A 22,962-nucleotide genomic window follows, 5' to 3' on the forward strand; every position below is an offset into this window, starting at 1 on the left:
TATTATTTTTTAAATGTTTATTTTTTGAGAGAGAGCATGTGTGTATGTGTGCATGCACATGAACAGGGAAAGGGCAGAGAGAGAGAAAGACAGAGATGGAGAGACTCTCAACACGCTCTATGTGGTCAGGGCAGAGGGACTCAAACCCACAAACCATGAGATCATGACCTGAGCCGAAATCAAGAGCCTGATGCTTACTCAGCTGAGCCACCCAGGCGCCCTGATGTCTTCCTTAGTATCTTTAAACAATGTTTTGTAGTTTTCAGGATATGAGTCTTACACTTCTTTTGTTAAATTTATTCCTAAGTATTTTATTCCTTTTGATGTTTTTACAAAAAAAATAGTTTTCTTACTTTCACTTTTTGATTATCTATTACTAGTGTATAGAAATAATTGATTTTTTATATTTGTTTCATGTCTTTCAACTCATCATTGATTGGTTCTAATAGCTTTTTCATACTTTTTTTTAGGACTTTCTACATACAGAGCATGTGTTCTGCTGGTGCCGGATAATTTTGCTTCATGTATTTTGAGACTGTTATTAAGAACATACTTCTTTTAATACTCTTTCATTTCTCTGATGAACATGTTATAATTATATTTCTAGTAATGTGTCTTATTTAAATCCACTTTGTCAACAGGTCTTTTGTTAGTAGATGTAATGTATATCTTTTCCTGTCCTTCTAAGTCTTTATGTACTTTTATGTAGAGGGTTTTCTTATAAACAAAAATATATTTATACATATATATTCTTTTTTAAATATACATGCATAAAGATACATATATTTTTAGGCTTAAGCTGCCTATTTGTTTTCTATTTGTCTTACCTTTTTTATGTTAACTGGTATTTCAGCTCCACATTCCATTTTCTTCCCCTTCTTATTGAGTAGTTAAACATTATTTAATTAGTTATGTATTGACTCCCCAGATAACACACACATCACTGACTTTCTGCTGAGTTTAGAAATCTAACTGGTATCTTCTTTCTGCACTGTGAATATATTAATAGTTGGCTGGTTTCAGTTATTTCTGTTAAAAAGTTAGTTTTTAGTTTTATTGCCATTTCATTAAAGATAAGATACGCTATCACCTGGGCTGCTTTGCCTTTGGTTTTCAGCAGTTATGCCACAACATACCTAAACTGTTTTCTACATATTTATTCTTACTGGAGTTCGTAGGGCTTCTTGAATCTACAGCTTAATTTATTTCATCTATTTTGAAAACTTCCCAGCCTTAGGGCACCTGGGTGGTTCACTGGTTAGGTGTCAATTTCAGTTCACATCATGATCTCACGGTTCATGAGTTCGAGCCCCACATCAGGCTCTGTGCTGACAGCTCAGAGCCGAGAGCCTGCTTCAGATTCTGTGTCTCCCTCTCTTTTTGCTCTCCCCCACTGCTACCCTGCCTCTCTCTCTCAAAAATGAACATTTTTAAAAAATTAAAAAAGAAAAATTCCCAGCTTTAATTTCAAATATTGTTTTTCTCAATTCCTTTTCTCCTCTCTGCCTTCCCAATCTCAGTATATGGAAGATCATTGGATCACTGAGTCCCAAGTGTGTTTTATGATCTTTTCTGTATCATTAATCCTTTTATTTCCCCTTGCTCCAGTCTGGATATTTTCTTGTCACTTGTCAGTTCACTTATTCTTTCTTTAGCTCTAATCTACTGTTAAATCTATTTACTTAATTTCACACCTAGTATTTTTTAGCTCTAGAATTTTCTTTTGACTTAAAAAAATTAGTTTCCGGTTCTCTACTGAAATTCTAAAACCTGGCATTTAGTTTCTTCAGCATATTATTTTAAAGTCCACATCTGATATCTCTAGTACCTGGACCATTTGTGGGTTTGCTCTTATTGTAGTATTTTTTTCTTTATATCAGTCATATCTTTTTGTCTTGGTTTTTGTTTTTGGGGTTTTTTTTTTAATGTTGTTATTTATTTTTGAGAGAGAGAGACAGCGTGAGCAGGGGAGGGTCAGAAAGGGACTCACAGAATCTGAAGACAGGCTCCAGGCCCTGAGCTAGCTGTCAGCACAGAGCCTGACACAGGGCTCAAACCCATGAACCATGAGATCATGACCTGAGCCAAAGTCAGATGCTTAACTGACTGAGCCACCCAGGCACCCCAGTTTTTGTTTTTTAATGAGTGCCAGACATTGTATTTGAAAACAATTAGGAGATAATATGAGACCTAGGATGATATTATTTTCTTCCAAAGGAAATTAACTTTTGCTTCTGGTAGGCAGCTAAATCTAGCACTAACAATCCTAGATCACCTTAATCTGATGTGAATCTGTCAAAAGTTTTGCTTAGTTTTTCAGTCTCACTGAACCTATGATAAAATATTATCTTTGGTCACAGCATGATCCAATGAAAATGATTTCAAAAATAAGAAACCGAAGGGACTTAGCTTCTAATCCTAGATATTAACATTGTCAAGCACTTCTTTGACTTTGTTCTTATACATTAAAGGATGATAATTTGTACCATCTACTTTAACTAATTATTGTTTGAACTTCAAATTATACAGTAACTAATGCCAAGCAACATACCAAAGTGCTAATACATTGATTCATTTAAACTATCATTGTTTAACCAATATTAAACAATGATAAGAGCCTGGTGTAACATGAAATAGTGAAGATTTTAAGAATACAGTATTTAAAGAGTTTTTATGTCACAAAAAGTAACAAATTCAAACATTTTTGACATTTCTAAATTTCATATAACATTAATTACCAAACAAATAAATATTTATACATACTTTTACATTCCATTTTTGTAAAAAGGTTCTTCAGGTCAGGATCCTTAGCTTGAGGTTTTACTCCACACGCAAATATTTTTGAGGTATTATTATTTGTTAAGACTGACATATGGGCAACCGTGTACCATGAACCTGTACTGACCATTAATATATCATCACCCATATTTAATAAAGCCTTTACAGAATGGACAGCAAGACTTCGAGATTTGTCCTACAAGACAATGATATGATTAGAATTAGAAATTAGAGTTTCAATGATATGAACTGCTTTCTTTTTGGTTAGGTAAAACAAGTACTGGGTAGGAGTGTTGAGATACCTAGTCCTTCTGAGTTTAAAACTCAAACTTAAATGCAAAACTTTGTTGGAATATAAAGTTAACAAAAATAACTGATATAAACAGATTTAAAACAAAGACCTTAACTTTGTTTAGCCTAAATTATGAATGTTATCATTTAACTTTTATATAATACTAAGACAAATCCCTTAAATGTAATTAATGAATTAGTCATCTCCTACTGCAGCTCCCATGCTTACCCCTTCATCAAAACTCACTCATCAGCTACTGCCATTCTTTCTTCCCCATTACACTATCATTTAAATTGTTGCCAGTTAAAATAAATATTAAAAGATGGCTGACAAGCTTATAAAAGGGGGCTACATAGATGAGTTTTTATAGTTGATCTCAGTGCTCAATAGGATAGGTATCACTACAAGATAAAGCCAAGACATTCTACGCAAGAATATAGATGCTCAAGGAATAAAACTTAGAAAAACAAGGTAAATCTGAGGCAAGAATTAGAATCTTGGGACATAAAATTAATACAATTTTTTTCATCCTATTGAAACCACATTATACCTCATATTCACTCCCTGCATTGATAGTCATCACACACCTCTTACAAATCAAGGCTGTAAGATCATATTAAAGAAATAATGGGAAGGTATTACATCTTGCATTTTCAAATTCAGGAAAGTACACTAGCATCTTCCCCAGAAATGGAAGGTAGGAAAGGTATCATTGCACTTTTTTTAATTTATTTATTTACTTTGAGAGAGAAAGAGACAGTGCAATTGGGGGAGGGGCAGAGAGCGGGAGAAAGTATCCCAAGCAGGCTCCGAGCTAAGCAGAGTCCTATGAGAGGCTCGAACTCATGGAACTGTGAGATCATGATCTGAGCCAAAACCAAGAGTTGGACACTTAAATGACTCAGCCACTCGGCCACCCCCATTGCATTTTTTTTTAATCCTTCCTTGGAAGAGAAAAATACAGCCTTTCAGCTGCCAGCAAGACAAGTCTCCCCATCTATAGAGTCTAAGAAGGAGAACATATTCTTCATAACTTTACATGGGACAAAGATGCTGACATACAATAGGAACACTGACTGTAGGGATGTTAATTATTATTCAGGGTTGAAAATTAGGCTTTATTGGGGCGCCTGGTGGCTCAGTCAGTTGAGCATCCAACTTTGACTCAGGCCATGATCTCACAGTCCATGGGTTTGAGCCCCATGTCAGGCTCTGAGCTATCAGCTCAGAGCCTGGAGCCTGCTTCAGATTCTGTGTCTCCCTCTCTCTGCCCCTCCCCTGCCCACTTTCTGTCTCTCTCTCTCTCAAAATAAAATAAAATAAAGACATAAAAAAGAAAATTAGGCTTTATTAACCTCTTTGATAATCTATAAAATATAATCAGTTTGTTAGGGTTTTTTTTTTAATGTTTTATTTATTTTTGATACAGAGAGAGAGAGACAGAGCATGAGAGGCGGAGGGGCAGAGAGAGAAGGAGACACAGAACCAGAAGCAGGCTCCAGGCCCTGAGCTAGCTGTCAGCACAGAGCCCTACGTGGGGCTCGAACCCACGAACGTGAGATCTGACCTGAGCCAAAGTCAGAGGCTTAACCAACTGAGCCACCCAGGCGCCCCTAGGGTTTTTTTTTTTTAAGTGGTTTTTTTTTTAGGTTTATTTATTTTGAGAGGGGGAGAGAGAAAGAGAGTGGGGGGAGGGGCAAAAAGAGAGGGAGAGGGAAAATTCCAAGCAGGCTCTGTCAGCAGAGCCCAATAGTGCTTGATCTCACAAACCGTGAGATCATGACCTGAGCAGAAATCAAGAGTCCAACACTTAACCCATGAACCACCCAGGTGCCCCTTGTTAGGTTTTATTTTCAAATAGAGGGATCCTTTAAGTAGGATTATTGAGAATCACAATGAAAGTAAATGTTTACCTGAAAAATAAGTTTATAATCTTTGAAAAGATCTGTATTTAGAAGATTATTTTTAAGATGAGATGGAAAAATTAAGACATCATAGCAATGTTGGTCCACAGCAAAGACTTTATCATCAATATGTAATACAGATTTGACTTTATGATAGCCTCTTTTCTTCAAAGTATAATAAACTTCTTCAGGGCTGTAAATATGCAATATTAGGTTGTAATTTAAAAATATATTAAAAATGCATTTAACATCACCATCTTTTTCCTAAAATAAAAAAAGTATCACTGCATATATTGCATCTAATGAAACTTATAATTTTAGCCAACCTTAAGTTAAAAGATAAAGACAGAAAAGTTAACATATTTATGTAATGACCATTTGGGAATTTGGTGGGCTTTTTAAAATTTTTATTTAAATTCTAGATACTTACATACAGTGCAATATTGGTTTCAGGAGTAGAATTCAGTGACTCATCACTTACGTATAACACCCAGTGCTCATCCTTAATACCCATCACCCATCTAGCCCATCCCCCACCTCCCTCCCTCCATCAACCCTCAGTTTGTTCTCTATCATTAGGAGTCTCTTGAGGTTTGTCTCCCTCTTTTTTTCCCCCTTCCCATGTGTTTATCTGTTTTGTTAAGTTCCACAAATGAGTGGAATTGTATGGTATCTGTCTTTCTCTGACTGATATTTCACTTAGCATAATACCCTCTAGCTCTATCCATGTCATTGCAAATGGCAAGATTTCATTCTTTTTGATGGCTAAGTTATATCTCATTGCATCTTTATCCATTCATCAACGAATGGGCATTTAGACTCTTTCCGTAGTTTGGCTATGGTTGATACTGCTGCTATAAACATCGGGATGCACGTACCCCTTCAAATCAGTATTTTTGTATTCTTTGGGTAAATACCTAGTAATGCAATTCCTAGATCGTAGGGTAGTTCTATTTTTAACTTTCTGAGGAAGCTCCATACTGTTTTCCAGAGACACTACACCAGTTTGCAGGTAATTTGTTGAAAAGACCCTGACCTAAACTATGATTTCCCAATCACTCCCCTAGATGCACCCCACCCACCAGTAAAAAGGTAGTATTTCTTATCACATTATTTGGAAAGGCTAGCAACTTGAAATATAAATAAAGAATTTGATTAAAACCCTTACCTGATTTTACAAGTATTTATCCAAGCATAAAGTGGCAAAGTGGAGGCCCTTAATTCCTGGTTCCTAACTGTTTCTGGAAGAATGTGGTAAATTGAAAGGGCATCATGTTTGATTCGACATCTGGCCAGTGCTGCAGCCAATTTTATCTTAAAACTAGAGACAGAAAATCCATTTTTGGTGACTACTGCATTGAAGACAAGACTATCAATTTTCCACTAGAAAATTTCACAAATTAGAATTAGAATTCTAACAAATATTTCTGTAATTCTACTTCAAATTTTTATAGTATAAAATATTTAAAATTAGAAATCTGATAGATACGCATCTCCTCAGATATTTATATCAATTAGTGAGTGAACGAAATTTTACGTAGTGAAAGAAGTGTGGAATTTAGTCAGACAAATTTGAAGTTAAATTCAGTTTCTGTCACTTACTAGCTGTGTGATGTCAGGTTTATTAATGAAATCTCTTTTCTCAGCCTGTTTTCTCATCTGTAAAATGTGGTCAACTTACCTTGCTATCAATGTGGTGATTACCAATCATGTGTGTAAAATACTTAGCACAGTGCCTGGCACATGGCAGACACTCGTTAGAGGCTAGTTACTGTCAGAGTTGCCAACAGTGTAGTCTTGATAAGATTAAGGAACTATCATAAATCTGTATCAACTCCTTCCCAGTTCTGATTATCCCATAACAGAACAGAAAAACAAGAACTGGTTAGCATCACCATGAAGGTCCAAACAGATTTTTCTTGACCTGATAGAAAATTGTTAATAAATGAGAACACAAGACTTACTCTTGACCCATACTCATCATTTTCACAGTAGGAATCTAAATGAAAAATAAACCTCAAGGATAACCTTGAATGAGAAATGGGGAAGTGATGCCATGGAAGAGTCAAGTACAACCAAAGTGGTAGGTACATGTGGCTCCAGCAAGCTTCATAAGGTCAAACTTCTTATTTACTCAGTAGAATGAGAACCTTTCACATGTTTCTGTGTGAACATGTGTACGTGCATAAGGGAGGGAGGGGCAGTAGGGAGGGAGCGGGAAAGAGACAGAACGTGGATGGAGTACCTGGGGAAGGAGAGGGAAGGGTTACCAAACATTAAGCCTTCTAGGACTGTAATGAAATTATATTTGTATAATACTACCTTCTAATATCACAACTACAGCAAGGGACACCATAAACAATTACATAATACATTATGCACATCAAAAAATAAATTAATAATATAAAGGGCCTAATTACTATTCTATATCATACGTGTGAGGTATTCTGAGTACAGACTGCTTTGGATTAAAGAGTCCTTCCAGGGGCACCTGGGTGGCTCAGTCGGTTAAGCGTCCAGCTTTGGCTCAGGTCATGATCTCACAGTTCGTGGGTTCAAGCCCCACGTCAGGCTCTGTGCTGACAGCTAGCTCAGAGCCTGGAGCCTGCTTCAGATTCTGTATCTCCTTCTCCCTCTGACCCTCACCTGCTCACACTGTCTCTCAAAAATAAATAAAAAACATTAAAAAAAATAAAGAGTCCTTCCAAATACCTATATAGTTCAAATTTACCATTATAAGTGCTATTGACTGAATTATTCAATCATTAAATATAAAAATTAGAGCTATGAAGTCTAGAAAAAGATATGTGTTGCATATATGGGAAGGAGTACACAGAGAAATAATTTTCTAAATTTTCAGATAATAAATGAATTTTATTTATTTTTATTTTTACTTTATTTTGAGAGGGCAGGGCCAGAGAGAGAAAGAGAGAGAATCCCAAGTAGGCTCCTGTCAGAGCAGAGCCTGATGTGGGGCTTAAACTCATGAATCTGAGCAGAAATCAGGAGTCTGTCCAGTGAGTCACCCAGGTGCCCTGAAAGGATCCAAAGTAGGCTCTGCAGTGACAGCAGAGAGCCTGATGCGGGGCTCAAGATCAGCTCAAGCTCACAAACTGTGAGATCATGACCTGAACCAAAGTCAGACACTTTACCTGAGCCACCCAGGCACCCTTTTTTATTTTTTTAAAAATAGATATTTATTTATTTTGAGAAAGAGGGGAAGCATGTATAGGTGAGCACAGGGGAGGGGCAGAGAGAGAGGGAGAGAAAGAATCCCAAGCAGGCTCCGCACCACAGGGACAGAACTGACACATGAGATTGTGACCCAAGCCAAAATCAAGAGCTGGATTTATGTGTTTGTTTGTTTGTTTTTGAGAGTATGTGTGCACACAAGCAGGGGAGGGATAGAGGGAGGGAGAGAGATAGAATCTTAAGCAGGCTCCATGTCCAGTGCGGAGGCTGATGCCGGGCCCAATCTTACAACCCTGAGATCGTGACCTAAGCAAAACCAAGAGTTAGACACTGAACTGACTGAGCTACCCAGCACATCTCACACAAAAATAATTTGAAATATATAGACAGTTATAAGGATTTTTGTGTAAATATACAATATCAGATTGAGGATAAAGACCAAATCCAATGCTATTAAGATAGCCAGACATACATTACATTATAAATGAAATATCCTATGGTTACAAAAAATCTTCTCCCATAGCTGTAAGGTGAACTGCAATTATGAAAACGGAAGCAAAAACCATTCTCAACATTCGTGATCCAGAAGTCCACCTTCTGCTGTAATTTGAACATTATCACAGAGGGTTGCCCAATCACCTCTGTTTGCCAGGAACCTGTTGACCACACAGCCAAGGCTGTCTTTGTATATGTTAAATTGTAGTTATGTAATTTCTAAGCTTACATCCAAAATGAACTCATTAGCTACAGGACAGAACCTAAACTCTTTATCATGACACACTAGGATATCAGTAATTTAGCCTGAACCAACTCTTCAGTCCTCAATTCCCACCTTCCCGCCACTCCCATCCATGCCTCTGGCCACACATGGAACTGTTTAATGCCCCTCTAAGGGTGATACCACACCACATCCCCTCTCCCTCTCCCTCTGCCATTCTCTCTCTCTGTCTCTGCAGACAATACGGTTTGGACTCTGCAATCAGATTACCTGGGTTCAAATTCTGGTTTCACCAATTACTAGCCACATGATGTTAGACAGGTTATTTAGCTTTTCTAAGCTCTAGGAATTAGGAACTAGTATCTAACTTATAGAACTGTAGCAAAGATACTTTTGAAAATGTATTTCCAAGTCAAGCTATTCAAGAAGTGATAATAATTAATAAGCCTACTCTTTTAATATTGTTAACGAAGAAGTGTGATCAAACCTGGGATTCCACCCTTAAGTAATTTATAATTTGGTGGTATAATAGACATATAAACAATTACAGTACAACATGATGAACGCTATAAGATACACAGATAAAGAAGAAAGTAAATTTAACAGAAGAAGAACAAGAAACAGCTTAAAGTGACTTCTAAGAGGAGGAGAAACTTGAACTCTTAAAGGAGGAACAAGAATTTTCCAGACCACAAGAAAAGACACAGACGTGATGAGTTTTCCAGACCACGGAGGGAGAAAAGACACACAGAGGACAGAACACCATAAAGATACAGAGATGTTGAACAGCAAAGCGTATTTGTTTTTTGTTGTTTTTTTTTTTAATGTTTTATTTATTTTTGATAGAGAGAGAGAGACAGAGCATGAGAGGCGGAGGGGCAGAGAGCGAAGGAGACACAGAACTGGAAGCAGGCTCCAGGCTCTGAGCTAGCTGTCAGCACAGAGCCCTACGCGGGGCTCGAACCCACGAACGTGAGATCTGACCTGAGCCAAAGCCAGAGGCTTAACCGACTGAGCCACCCAGGCGCCCCAAGCAAAGCGTATTTGTAAAGTGTGAGGTGGTGAGAGATACAGGCCTCAAATCACAAAAAGTCTTACATAACCATGCAGAGGAAGTGGGAATTTTTTCTGTAGGAAATGGAAGGTCATTAAAAAATAGAGAAATATAAATTAATTCATGAACAAATATTTGTGTCCTTACTATATCCCAGGCACTGTTTTATGTCCCAGAAACAGGATAAGCATGGAAGACACTGTTGCTGATATCTCAAAGTGCAGAGTCTAGTAAGGGGAGACAAAGCGATTAATTTTCAATAATGTAAGTTTTTATGACAAGGGAAGGCTACAGTGGCCAAGGGGAGTCAAGGAAAGTTTCCCAGGAATTACATTTGGGCTAAGCCGTAAGGGTAGAAGTAGGAGTTAGCCAGGAGTAAGGGCTGAGGGGGGAGGGGGCTTGAGAAAGCTGTCCAGTGTTCTAAGCAGAAGCATCATCATCTGTGAAAAGTCTCCACCAATTCTGCAAACCGTGCCTGAGAAGTTGAGAGATCTGCAGAGCCGAAGACAACTCGCTGGTCACGGGGAACAAAACTGGAAATTTGGGGCATGCCAACTTTACGGGAGGGGGGCTTTTATGATGGCCTCAGGCTTTAAACTGTGTCACCAAAAAACAAGCTCAGGAATAAAGTAAAAAGGAATAACTTGCTGTCACGAGAAATGAAGCCCAGCTTTCAATCATTTCAATCCCAGAATAGGCTAAGTCACCTGGGTTTGTTCATGCCCCAGGGCTAGCGGCGGCCTTCCAGGAGCAAAGTATAAATGCTTCCTCTAAAGGAAGGTATCCTAGGCCTCAAATGAAATAAACTAATATGCAATATCAAATTATACCTTACATAGCATGTCCCAAGGAACTTTAAGCCTAATAATAATGGTAAAAAGAATTGTTCCCAATGTTTCCTTTAATTATTTTATGTAATTAGAGGTTTATTGGATTTCTAAATATAATAAAGCAGTTGCAGTATTTTTCAGGAAAAAAAAAGAGTATCATTTTCATATTTATTCCTATAGAGCCCTGGAAAAACATAATTGAGAGAAAAAAATGGATAGAAGGTAAACAGAAATATGTTCCAATATAATTGGATAATACATAAATCCAAAAGAAAATATCCAAATCACCTGCTTGTAATAGGTTTTATTCTCTTATTTTGATAAGAAATCATGTGGGTTATTTTGGATAAATCAGTGATGATTCATGATGTGGTGGAGAAATGCAATTTGCTAGGAATAAAATAACAAAGAAAAAAACTTGTATTTTAGGAATATGTCTCTGTCATAACTGCACATGTGAGGAAAGGCATATTGCCTATACGTTTTTGTGTTGCGTTTCCTAAGTCAGGGAATGTTATTCTGACTGGTTCTGACTAGCAGCTGATCATGGTGGGGCGATGCTTATGTCTAGTTAATCAGAAGTTCTTGCTCTTAGTAGACACATTTAGCATATCAATGTTTCCATTTATGGTAGAAACCTACTGGTTTGCACTCTAAGTGCCACTTTCCTCCTGGGACTAGAAATCCCCCTCTCCTGAAAATGTTCCCTTCCTCCTTCTATTCATATAACTTTCTTGGAGGGGGCAAGATGGCAGAGAAGCAGGGAGCTCTGCAATTTTCACCCGCCCGCATCTATCAAACTAAGAAGGACTGAAGCCACAATACTCTGATCTCCAAGAGTGGGAGGAAAAGACACGGAGTCCGCAAAGAAGACAGCCTCGTGCGTGAGGCTACCTCAAGAAACAAGCCAAAGTACACATGGTGGAGAGTCCCAAATATCACTGAGTAGGGAAATAAAAACCAAAGGCACAACAAGAGAAACCAAGAGACACCATTAAAAGAACACTTCCTGAATGGACAGGCCCTGGACAGTCAATGATCCTCCTTTAATATAGCAATACTAACAGGTACAGAGTGCATAATGAGCTTTTAAAACTGACAAGAGACAGAAAGCTAACCAAAATGACAAAATGGAAGAACTCTCTTCTAAAGAAATTCCAGGAAGAAGTCACAGCCACAGTACTGCTCAAAACAGATATAAGCAACATAACTGAGCAAGAATTTAGAACAATTGTCATAAAATTAATCACTGGGCTTGAAAAAAGCATATAACTTTCTTGTAAGGGGTCCCTAACTGACTCAGTCTCCTTGGCCACAGCTGATGGGTAGAGGGCGGGCACCAGATTCGAGACAGGGTCAAGCAATTTTTGGATGCAGCAAGAGAGAATCAAGCCAGTCTTTCTAGTGTTAGGTGTTGTAAGCTGTAAAGCTCCAGAGTTGTCAGCAGCCAGGTTTCCCAGTCCAGGAACAAAGAAAGAGAAGAGAATGAAGCCCAAGCATACAGTGCAGTGACCACAGTCAAAGAGGAGCCTGATGATCTTTAAGTCACAGGACATAGTAGAACAGCCACATCGCAGCCCTTTCGGCCATCTCAATGTTCAAGTCTCCATGAAGTACCTTATAATAAATTCTTCCTTTTGCCAAACCTTATTTGAGTTGGGGTACTATCAGTTGCCAGAACAGAATCCTAATACACCATTTTCCTTCCATTATTTTACTTATTTTTTAAATTGATGTATAATTGACATACAATATCCTATTAGTTTCAGGTATGTATCATTAAACATTATGAAATGATCCCCATATTAAGTCTAGTTACCATCTGTCACCAGTTGTTAGAATATTACTGACTATATTCCCTATGCTATATATTATATCCCCATGACTTTATTTTATAACTGGAAATTTGTATTTCTTAATCCCCTTCACCCATATTGCTCACTCCAATCCTCCCTCCTCTGATAACCAATAGTTTGCTTTCTGTATCTGAGTCTATTTCTGTTTTGTTTTGTTTGTTCATTTATTTTTTAGATTCCACACATGAGTGAAATCACATGGTATTTGGCTTTGACTTATATCACCTAGCATAATACCCTCTAGATCCATTCATGTAGTTGCAAATGGCAATATTTCATTCTTTTTAAAATTTATTTGAGAAAGAGAGTGCATGTGAGCAGGGGAGAGGGGCGGAAAGAGAGAATCTTAAGCAGGCTCTATGGTCAGTGTGGGACCCGACATGGGGCTCGATCCCATGACCCTGGGATCATGACCTGAACTGAAATCAAGTTGGACACTCAAATGACTGAGCCACCCAGATGCCCCAATACTTCATTGGTTTTTATGGCTGAATTACACACACACACATACACACACACATTACATCTTCATCCATCTATAGCTTCCGTATCTTGGCTATTGTAAATAATGCTGCCATGAATACAAGGATATGTATATCGCTTTGAATTGGTGTTTTCCTTTTCTTTGGATAAATCTCGAGCAGTGGAATTCCTGGATCATATAATAGTTCTATTTTTATTTTTTGAGAACCTTTCATAATGTTTTCCATAGTGGCTGCACTAACTTACTTACATTCCTATCAAAAGCATACAAAGATTCCCCTTTCTCTGCATCCTTGCCAAAACTTATTTTTTGTCTTTTTCATAATTCCCAGTCTGACAGGTGTCAGGTATCTTACGATGGTTTTGAATTACATTTCTCTGATGAATAGTGATCTTGATCATATTTTCATGTGCCCGTTGGCCATCTGTTTGCCTTCTTTTGGAAAAATGCCTGTTCAAGCCCTTTCCCTTTTTTTTTAATCAGTTGTATTTTTATACACATATCTTAAGTTGTGTAAGTTCTTTGTATATTTTGGACATTAACCCTTTATTGGATGTATGATTTGCAAATATCTTCTCCCAGTTAGTAGCTCACCTTTTTATTGATGATTTCTCTGTGCAAAAGCTTTTATTTACTTTAGCCTTTGTTTATTTGTTTTAGTTTTTGTTACCCTTGCCTGAGGACACTGGTCCAAACAAACATTGCTGATAAGCCAAAGAGCTTACTGCCTATGGTTGTTTTTCTTTTTAATTTGTTGTTGTTGTTGTTGTTTATTGAGACAGAGAGAAACAGAGCATGAACAGGGGAGGGCAGAGAGAGAGGGAGACACAGAATCTGAAGCAGGCTCCAGGCTCTGAGCTGTCAGCACAGAGCCTGTTGTGGGGCTCGAGCTCACGAACCGCAAGAGCGTGACCTGAGCCGAAGTCGGCCGCTCAACCAACTGAGCCACCCAGGCGACCCAGTTGATGTTTTGTTCTAGGAGTTTTATGGTTTCTGGTCTTATATTCATGTCTTTAATCCATTTCAAATTTATTTTTGTGTATTGTTTATATGGTTCCCTTTAAATATTAATTGAATATTTTCTTAATGCCAAAAATAATTCACTCAATTGCCTGAATTTCTCATATGAATATAAAATCAGACATCATACTGACAACGGTTTTAGAATATTCATTAATTAAGTGAAATAGGATAAGAATTTCCCAAGAAGAGGTGGAAAGAATATGAGATATAAAACCTGTGAACAGGCACGCCTGGCTGGCTCAGTCAGAAGAGCATGCAACCACCCCTTGATCTCAGGGTTGTGAAATTGAGCCCCTCATGGGGTGTAGAGATTGCTTAAATAAATTTTTTAAAACTTAAAAAAAATGTTTTAAACAAACCCATGAACAAGTATTCAAAGAACGTTTTGGCAAATGAGAAACGAGCATTATAGGAAATGGGAGAATTTGGGGAAGACAAGAAAAGGGATATATCTGAGCAAATGTAATTTATCCCCAAAGTGCCTGATTGGTTTTAACATTCATCAATCAGTCAATATAAATCACCTTACCACTTAAATAGAATAGAGAAGGAAAGACAGATGATCATTCAACCTTTCAAAATTCTGATCTGTTTTCCTAGTGAGACTCCCGTTTTCCTCTTGGGATCCCCCTTCCTGTACTTTGGTTGGAAAGAACCTTGAGGCACAAAGCCAGGACTGTTCTAGTGCTTACCTCATTGGGTCTCATTTTCTCAGGGATCAAGTTTCTGTGCTGCTTCCTGTCTAATGCCCCAAATCTTTGCCTCATAAATTTTTGTCCAGTTTCCTAGTTGTTTACAGTAAGTCTCATCCAAGACCCTCTCTCACAACCAAATAATTTATGTTTTAAAAATATCACTCTACCTGCCATGGAGAATAGATTGTGGGAAAGTATGAGTTACATGCAGGGGAATCAATGATGAAGCCAGTGTAGCAGGCTGGTGGCTTGGATCTGGAATGTAGTAGTGGACATGGAAAGAGGTAGATCATGAAACATGTTTTCCAATGGAGTTACAGCATTAGGTATGGTATGTGCACAGGGATGGGGAGGAAAGACGAATCAGGGATAATGTCTAGGCAGATGTTGGCACCTTAATGTAACGCGGAAGATTTCAGGATGAATAGTTTGGGGTGGTTTGGAAGGATGGACTACTAACTCTTTCCCCTGCGGCTGCCTCTCTAGTCTTTCACTGCTCATTCTCCAATTCTGCATCAGAGTCCAACAAATTATTCAGCAGGAACAGATTTTTGGGCTAGTGTGAGGGCATGGGGAAGGAGAAAGGAAGAGGCTGTGGTATCTTTTTATTTAACCCATGCACATAGTATTAAAAACAGAACTGACTTTATACAAGGAAGGAGTTCATAAAGACCTTGCATATGTCAAAAATGATAATAGGTATAATGTTGGATTATAGCTCCAAAGCCATGAATAAATGAAGGAAAAGATACAAGTTGGTACACAGACTATAAAACACAAGGATCTCTGGCAGAGACAATAACAACAACAAAGATCAAGCAGAATTTTCATAAGAAAGAAATCATTCATATTCAGTTTCTTGCTAAATAATTACTTCCTCTATCACCTCTTAAAATTAGTTTTTATCCCCTCAGCAGAAACATACTAAGGTCCATTTCAAGCTGACAATGATTCTACTTCCCTGGGGAAAACAGCCCCAGCCCCAAACCCTAGAAGATCTACAGAGCTTGCTCTACAACAGGTGACCACCCTGTCTGAGTTCAGAGTCGCACTCTATTGGCTATGGCGGACTGGCCCAAGGGAAGGCACCTGAGCCACATGGAGCCAGTCAAATTCCTGGGGGAGCTAGGATTTAGAATTGGGGAATGGAGATGATAAGCTCGTCTACATGAAGAAACTACAACACAACTGTAACACGTAAGCTCAGGAAGTGGGGTGCAGGAGTAGGACTTTTTCCATGTAGACTAGAGAAGCACAAGGCAGATATGCAGAGAAAAAGAGAATGAAGCAGACACTGAGAAGCAGAGATAAAGAAAGTCCTAACCTTTCCAATTCCTGCTAATTTCATTCTCTTTCTGAGTCTTTGGGTGTAGGATACATCCCAGTATCTTTCTTATTTTTGCTCAAAGTAACTAAAGAGGGCTTCGGTTACTTGGAAGCTGAGACTCTTGACTGAAAAACTCTGGTGTTTTAGAAATGCATACTGCTCTACTATTCTCTGCAATTCAATCACTACATACATGCATTTCTCCTAGTATATTTAATTTAAATTAAATATACTAAGAATTTGTTCATTTGATTGGTAAACTGACCAATTTGGGAATACGATTTGCATTATATAAACCTTTACTGGAAAGGGAAAAACTATCACACAGACAAGAATGTAACCGGGATGTGTCAAGGCAGGAGGCAGCATGGTATTATGGGGGAAGGGGAAAGCCTGGGGAATCAGGAATCCTTTGACAGTAATATCTTCTGGTTCCTTTGGCCTCCTGAGCCATGAACTCTGCCTGTTCTATTCATACCTGCCTTGCTAGCATTCAGCTAAAAATCCACTGCTGCTGAACGCAGTCTGGTCTCTCTTACTTGGTTAGAGCCCTGCGGCTTTTCTGGCTGACTCAGGCTAACCCCAGCTCTTGTTGGGCTCACCGAAACTAAGATGGGGTTTCCATCGATGTCTCCCGAGTCCTGTCTAAGTCAAATAGAACCTGAGGGAAGCTCAGCAAAGCTGAAACTCTGAGCTTGTCCCTTAGCACACTGCCCCACCAATTCTTCTCTGATGTATGTGCACCCATCCTGGACGCCTGTGGTTGGAGGCAGACTGCCCATTGATGGGGTGGGCAGTGAGGTGGCTACCCAGAAACCCACACACGGTAAACAGGGGTGAGCCCTCACTCATCTAATACAGCGAGTAGGTACCTGTGCCTGCGCTTGCTCTTCGCCGTCTTACATCTGACACGAGGTATGACTGTGTCTTATCTTTAGTCTTCCAGAGTACATCAACCAAACCTCACTATCCTAAGTGGAAGGAGTAGTGGCATATAAATAGTCAATGTTCGGACTCTGGAATCAGCCTTCCTGAATTGGAATCTGGCTACTCCCTTCTCGGAACCATAGCATTAGGTAGGTTCCTGTAACCTGTGTAGGCCTCAGTTTTCCCACGTCTCAAAATACAGGTTGCTAACAGTATCCTCCTCATACCCTGTTATTAATGAGAGCCCCTTACAACAGTGGCTGATATACATTAAGTGCTCAGTAAATGTAAGCTATCGTCATTACTCCATTATCTGAGTCCTCTGGTGTTAGCCTTCAACAATTTAAATGAATCTCCTTGAATTTCCCATAACAATACAATATCAGATATCCTACTGATAACTGTTTCAGATTACTTATTAGGTAAAAATCTTCTTACAACATTGTTGTAGCTATATTCTGCTTTCCATTAAGGTTCAACAACAGGATAACAAAAGCCTAACAACAGTGGCACTTCCATTTATTGACCATTTCCTATGTGTGTGGCTCTAAACTAAGTACTTTCCGTATATTTGTTTAATTAATTTTCCCAACCACCTTTTTAGGTAGGAACTATTATTATCCCCATAGTAGATTTCTGCCAATATTTAGGCTAAAAGGAAAACAGATTTAAAACATGTTTGTTTGTTCTTAACTATGTCGAAGCTTTTTTTTTTTTAATTAGCCAAAGTAGTGGAATTTTCTCATTTGATACATGTTAGATTTTTTAAAGAGCTGTAAATAAAACTAAGTAAATAAATAATAGGTGTTTCAAATGAAGTTTATGTACGTGCTTAAACACTACTAGAAATTTTTCATGATTTTCCAAACACAAGTTGGATCTTACAGTTCAAGCTTTCCAAAACAACTTGATTTTAAACAGAATATTTAACCTGCTCAAGGCTGTTTGTATAGGAACTCAAGAAACATGAACTTTTATATATTTTCTCCATAAATTTTTGACACTTATCTACACATTCTACTGTATACAATTTTACCAATGAAAATACTAATAATGATTTCTTATGAAACATCCTTTGCACTTTTATAATTACCTGTTAAGAAGGTTCTCTACTTCTTGAACTTCTGCTATGGGCTCTTCATTATCAGAAAGGAAACGAGCTTGAAATTTTCTATCTTGGAAATCATACAGCATCACAATAATAAGACTGCTCAAATGATCTGGCTACCAGGGGGAAACACACATAAAGAAAAGTATACAAGCAATACCTAACAGTAATATTTTCTATTCCACTATGTTTTCATAAGAGAACAGAAATATGACTATTTTTACATAGCCTGGCTGTACTGAGACATACAGAAGAATTTCCAAACAGAAAAAAAAATCCAATAAGAAAAAATAAACCATTTTAAAGAGACAATATTTGGTATGTCATCACAATGAAAGGACTAGAATCAGTGTTAGAAGTAGGAGAGAGTTCAGGATATAGGTCTCAGCATTAAGCAAACTAGTATTTAAATCTAAAGCCTTTTTAGTATTTTCTAAATAACAATCATGAGACAGCTAATTATATAAAAGTTGTCTACTTACTATTGTGGCACTTGGGAAGATATAGCTGTCTATTAATATAGTTTCCAAAATATCTTGATCTGCAAGACAAGGAAAATATCTGTTACTGAAAATACCAAAACTGAAAATGAAAAGCTTGGAATCAAAATACACTTAAGCGGCACCCAGATGGTGCGGTAGGTTAAGCATCCAACTCTTCAGTTCAGGTCATGAGATCAAGCCCTGCATCTGACAGCACAGAACCTGCTTGGGATTTCTCTCTTCCTCTCTCTCTGCCCCTCCCTCATTCAATTGCACCCATGCTCACTTGCTCTCTATCTCTCAAAATAAACAAACATTAAAAAGATACACCTTATACAATGCCACCAAATACCTTTACTTTCATAATTAAAATATACCTCAATTCTTGACAGACTCAAATTATAATAACATGTTGAATATTTGTCATATTTATGAATCTTGGATCCTTAGGACCCAGGCTTCACATGAAATCCTAGTCAAAGGAGCATTATCTGAATACCTAAAGTAGTAATAAAGGAATTCCAACCTTTATGTCTTTCAAAAAACATTTAAGAGGATCTAATTTAAATGCCATATCCTTTTTATATGTTGCTGGATTCAATTTGCTAGTATTTTATTTAGCTTTATTCTATGTTTATGTTCATTAGGGATACTGGTTTATCATTTCTTTTCTTATAATATCCTTGTCAATGTTGGTATCAAGGCTGCACTGGCCTTGTAAAGCAGGTGGGAAGTTTTCCCTCTTCCTTTATTCTTTCAAGGAGTTTGTGTTAGATCAGTCTTACTTCTTACGGAAATATTTGGTAGGACTCACTAGTGAAGACACTGATGACATTTAATCTAAGACCCAAACGACAAGGAGTTAGCCATAGAAAGATCTGGGAGAAGAAACATTGCAGGCAGAGAGATAATTGCAAAGGTACTAAAGGGAAACCAGTAGACACATTGAAAAAACCTCAACAGTGTGCAGGAGTGTTCCTTTTGTTGCAACTACTTCAACCTACATATACATCATGTAACAAATGTTTTAATCAGCTGAGCAGGAAGCTAGGCTAGCAAGCTTCAATTCATTGGACATTTGTGGAAAAGCTACTATATGCACAGTGTACTTTTGAATTTCAGTTTTTGGGGGATGGGGAAACTAAAAAGAAGTGACTTATGGCAGCATAGACTCCAAGTTTCATAGGAAATCCTTTGGGAGTCCTAATCCATATTTGAGCCAGCAATTATGGCTGTATTATACAAGGCAATAACTCCATTTCATTTATAAGGAAATTAAGACTTAGTTTTGCACCCTAAGTACTAGCAAACCAATTCCTAACCACTTCACAGAGATTTTCAGCATGGGTCCCAATTTTTATCACAGAAAATCTGGTCATCATAAGAATAAAGGGCTTCTAAGGCAACTAACTTGAACAGACTATAGAATTTTGAGTAATGGAGATGCTTAGCTCCTAAGAAATAGGAGAGGCAGGATGTAAAAAATAATGATGATTTTGCCAATTTCGCATTTATCCTTTGGGGGGGGTCTTGTCAAACTGATAACATATTTGGGTTGCCTTTGATATTCTGCAGAATGCATTACTTTTGTATATCTACAATTCACATAACATTCTCATATGGTAATATCAACAACAGTGGTAACTATATTTTAGACAGCGCTTTCTATGTGCTACATCTTGCTCTAAGTGCTTTCCATTTGGTATTCAATTAACTCTCATAACAACCCTGTGAATTAAGTATCATTATTATCCCTGTTTTATAGATTAGGAAATGAGGCAAAGAATGGGTAAGTAAGATGTTCACAGTCACACAGCAAGTGGCGAATCAAGGATTCAAACTCAGTCTGGCACCAAAGTGCATGCTCATCACCAAAACATTACGCTGCCTTTCTTCACCTTCCTTCCTTATAACAAACCAGAATGGCTATATAAAGCACATCTTTAATGACTAATATGAATTACCAAGATTTACTTGAAAATTGTAAACCTTGCCTATCCTACGTAGTTCAGCACAAGAACTTGAACTCTTCCCTGTCCCCCACTAATTAAAGCCTGTTCTCTCCAGTCTGTTGAAGAGGACTCTTAACCTCCATTCTTCATGTTTTCAATAGGGAGGGGCCTTCCCTAGACAAAGACTGTCTGCCGGTACATCTGCAGGAATTGCAGCAGAGCGGCCCTACACTTCTCCAGCTGTGTCACGGATCAGATGAGATGTCTCTAATTCAGTAGTAAAGGATTGCAAGCCACTGGGCTGGAGATCAAAAACCATGTCCCCAAACACCTATATTTTTTTCCTCTCTCAGTGGGTCCAAATTCAAGTGTAAAGGAGGAGTGCTATTTATTAGGCCCCTAAAATTCACATAGCCCATCTCATCATCCCTCCCAGTCTAGGAGGTGGAATCTTCCTTTCTTTTGACTCTCTTCTGGATCAAATAGAGAGAGGTCCCTCTCTATTTTTAATATGTTTTCATAGAGTTTCATGTGAGGGACCTCTAGAATCTTCACTTCAAGAATGTCAAGCGTTTGGGGCCGTTAGATGGCTCAGTCAGGTAAGTGTCAGACTCTTGATTTTGACTAAGGTTATGATCCCACAGTTTCGTGAGTGAGATCCATGTCAGGCTCTGTGCTGGTGTCACAGAGCCTCTTGGGATTCCCTCTCTCTCTCTCTCTCTCTCTCTCTCTCTCTCTGCCCCTCCCCTGCTCATGCTCACTCTGTTTCTCTAAAAATAAAAAAATAAAAGAATGTCAAGGCCCTCCTATAATATGCAATATATTTGTGTGTGTGTGTAGAACGAGGGAAACAATAAAATTATTTAAATCCTTTTTTGGCAAAACTAGTAAGAGTAGGCCCTAACATTCTGAAAGAACATTTCAGAGAAGTAAATGCCAGGGAAAGGAAGCTGGCATCACCAAATACAAAATCATTACATAATTAAAATAAAATATATACGAAAGACCCACAGCTAATATCAACCACGATGGGGAAAAACTGAGAGCTTTTCCTCTGTGGTCAGGAACAAGACAGGGACCGTCCACCCTCACCACTGTTATTCAACATAGTGCTGGAAGTCCTGGCCTCAGCAACCAGACAACCAAAAGAAATAAAAGGCATCCAAAATGGCAAGGAAGTAGTTAAACTTTCACTATTTGCAGATGACATAATACTCTATGTACAAAACCCAAAAGACTCCACCAAAATATTGCTAAAACTAATACATGAATTAAACAAAGTTGGAGGATATGAAATCAATATACAGAAATCTGTTACATTTCTATACACCAATTATGAAGCAGCAGAAAGAGAAATCAATGAATTGATCCCATTCATAATTGCATCAAAAACCATAAGATAAGTAGGAATAAAACTAACCAAGAAGGTAAAAGATCTGTATACTGTATAGCACATTTATGAAAGAAATTGAAAATGACACAAAGAAATGGAAAAACATTCTATGCTCATGGATTGAAAGAACAAATATTGTCAAAAAGACTATACTACCCAAATATATCTACACACGTAATGCAATCCCTACCAAAATAGTACCAGCAGTTTTCACAGAGCTACAATAAAAAATCCTAAAATTTGTTGAGAACCACAAAAGACCCTGAACAGCCAAAGCAATCTGAAAAGGCAAAGCATGGCTGGAGGCAGCACAGTTCTGGACTTCAAGCTATACTACAAAGTCATAAGACAGTAGTCATTAAAACAGTGTGGTACTGGCACAAAAACAGATACACAGACCAGTGGAACAGAATAGAAAACACAGAAATGGACTCCCAACTATATGGTCAACTAATCTTTGACAAAGCAGGAAAGAATATTCAATGGAAAAAAGTCTCTTAAATAAATGGTGTTGGCCTCATGCTGGTTAGAGTGGCTAAAATGAACAAATCAGGAGACTATAGATGCTGGCGAGGATGTGGAGAGACGGGCACCCTCCTACACTGTTGGTGGGAATGTAAACTGGTGCAGTCGCTCTGGAAAACAGTGTGGAGGTTTCTTAAAAAACTATCAGTAGAACTCCCTTATGACCCAGCAATAGCACTGCTAGGGATTTACCAAGGGATACAGAAGTGCTGATGCATAGGAGCACATGTACCCCAATGTTCATAGCAGCAATGTCAACAATAGCCAAATCATGGAAAAAGCCTAAATGTCCATCAACTGATGAATGGATCAAGAAGATGTGGTCTGTATATACAATGGAATACTACATGGCAATGAGAAAGAATGAAATCTGGCCATTTGTAGCAATGTGGATGGAACTCCAGGGTATTATGCTAAGTGAA

General features: G+C 38.0%; 1 protein-coding gene across 3 annotated transcripts in view; it reads right to left on the bottom strand.

Annotated features, from left to right (window-relative positions):
• NSUN7 (NOP2/Sun RNA methyltransferase family member 7) overlaps positions 1 to 22,962 on the bottom strand; it is a 60,704-nt gene that overhangs the window by 31,156 nt on the left and 6,586 nt on the right. For all 3 annotated transcript variants that reach the window (XM_029932191.1, XM_029932189.1, XM_029932201.1), the window contains exons 3-7: positions 18,671 to 18,729; positions 18,174 to 18,304; positions 6,143 to 6,295; positions 4,984 to 5,167; positions 2,764 to 2,974 (exon numbers count right to left, since the gene is read on the bottom strand). In XM_029932191.1, the coding sequence (XP_029788051.1) occupies positions 2,764 to 2,974; positions 4,984 to 5,167; positions 6,143 to 6,295; positions 18,174 to 18,304; positions 18,671 to 18,729 (738 nt within the window). The remainder of the gene's footprint in view (positions 1 to 2,763; positions 2,975 to 4,983; positions 5,168 to 6,142; positions 6,296 to 18,173; positions 18,305 to 18,670; positions 18,730 to 22,962) is intronic.

Source organism: Suricata suricatta, chromosome 1 (genome assembly GCF_006229205.1).
Source record: "Suricata suricatta isolate VVHF042 chromosome 1, meerkat_22Aug2017_6uvM2_HiC, whole genome shotgun sequence".
Taxonomy (NCBI): domain Eukaryota; kingdom Metazoa; phylum Chordata; class Mammalia; order Carnivora; family Herpestidae; genus Suricata; species Suricata suricatta.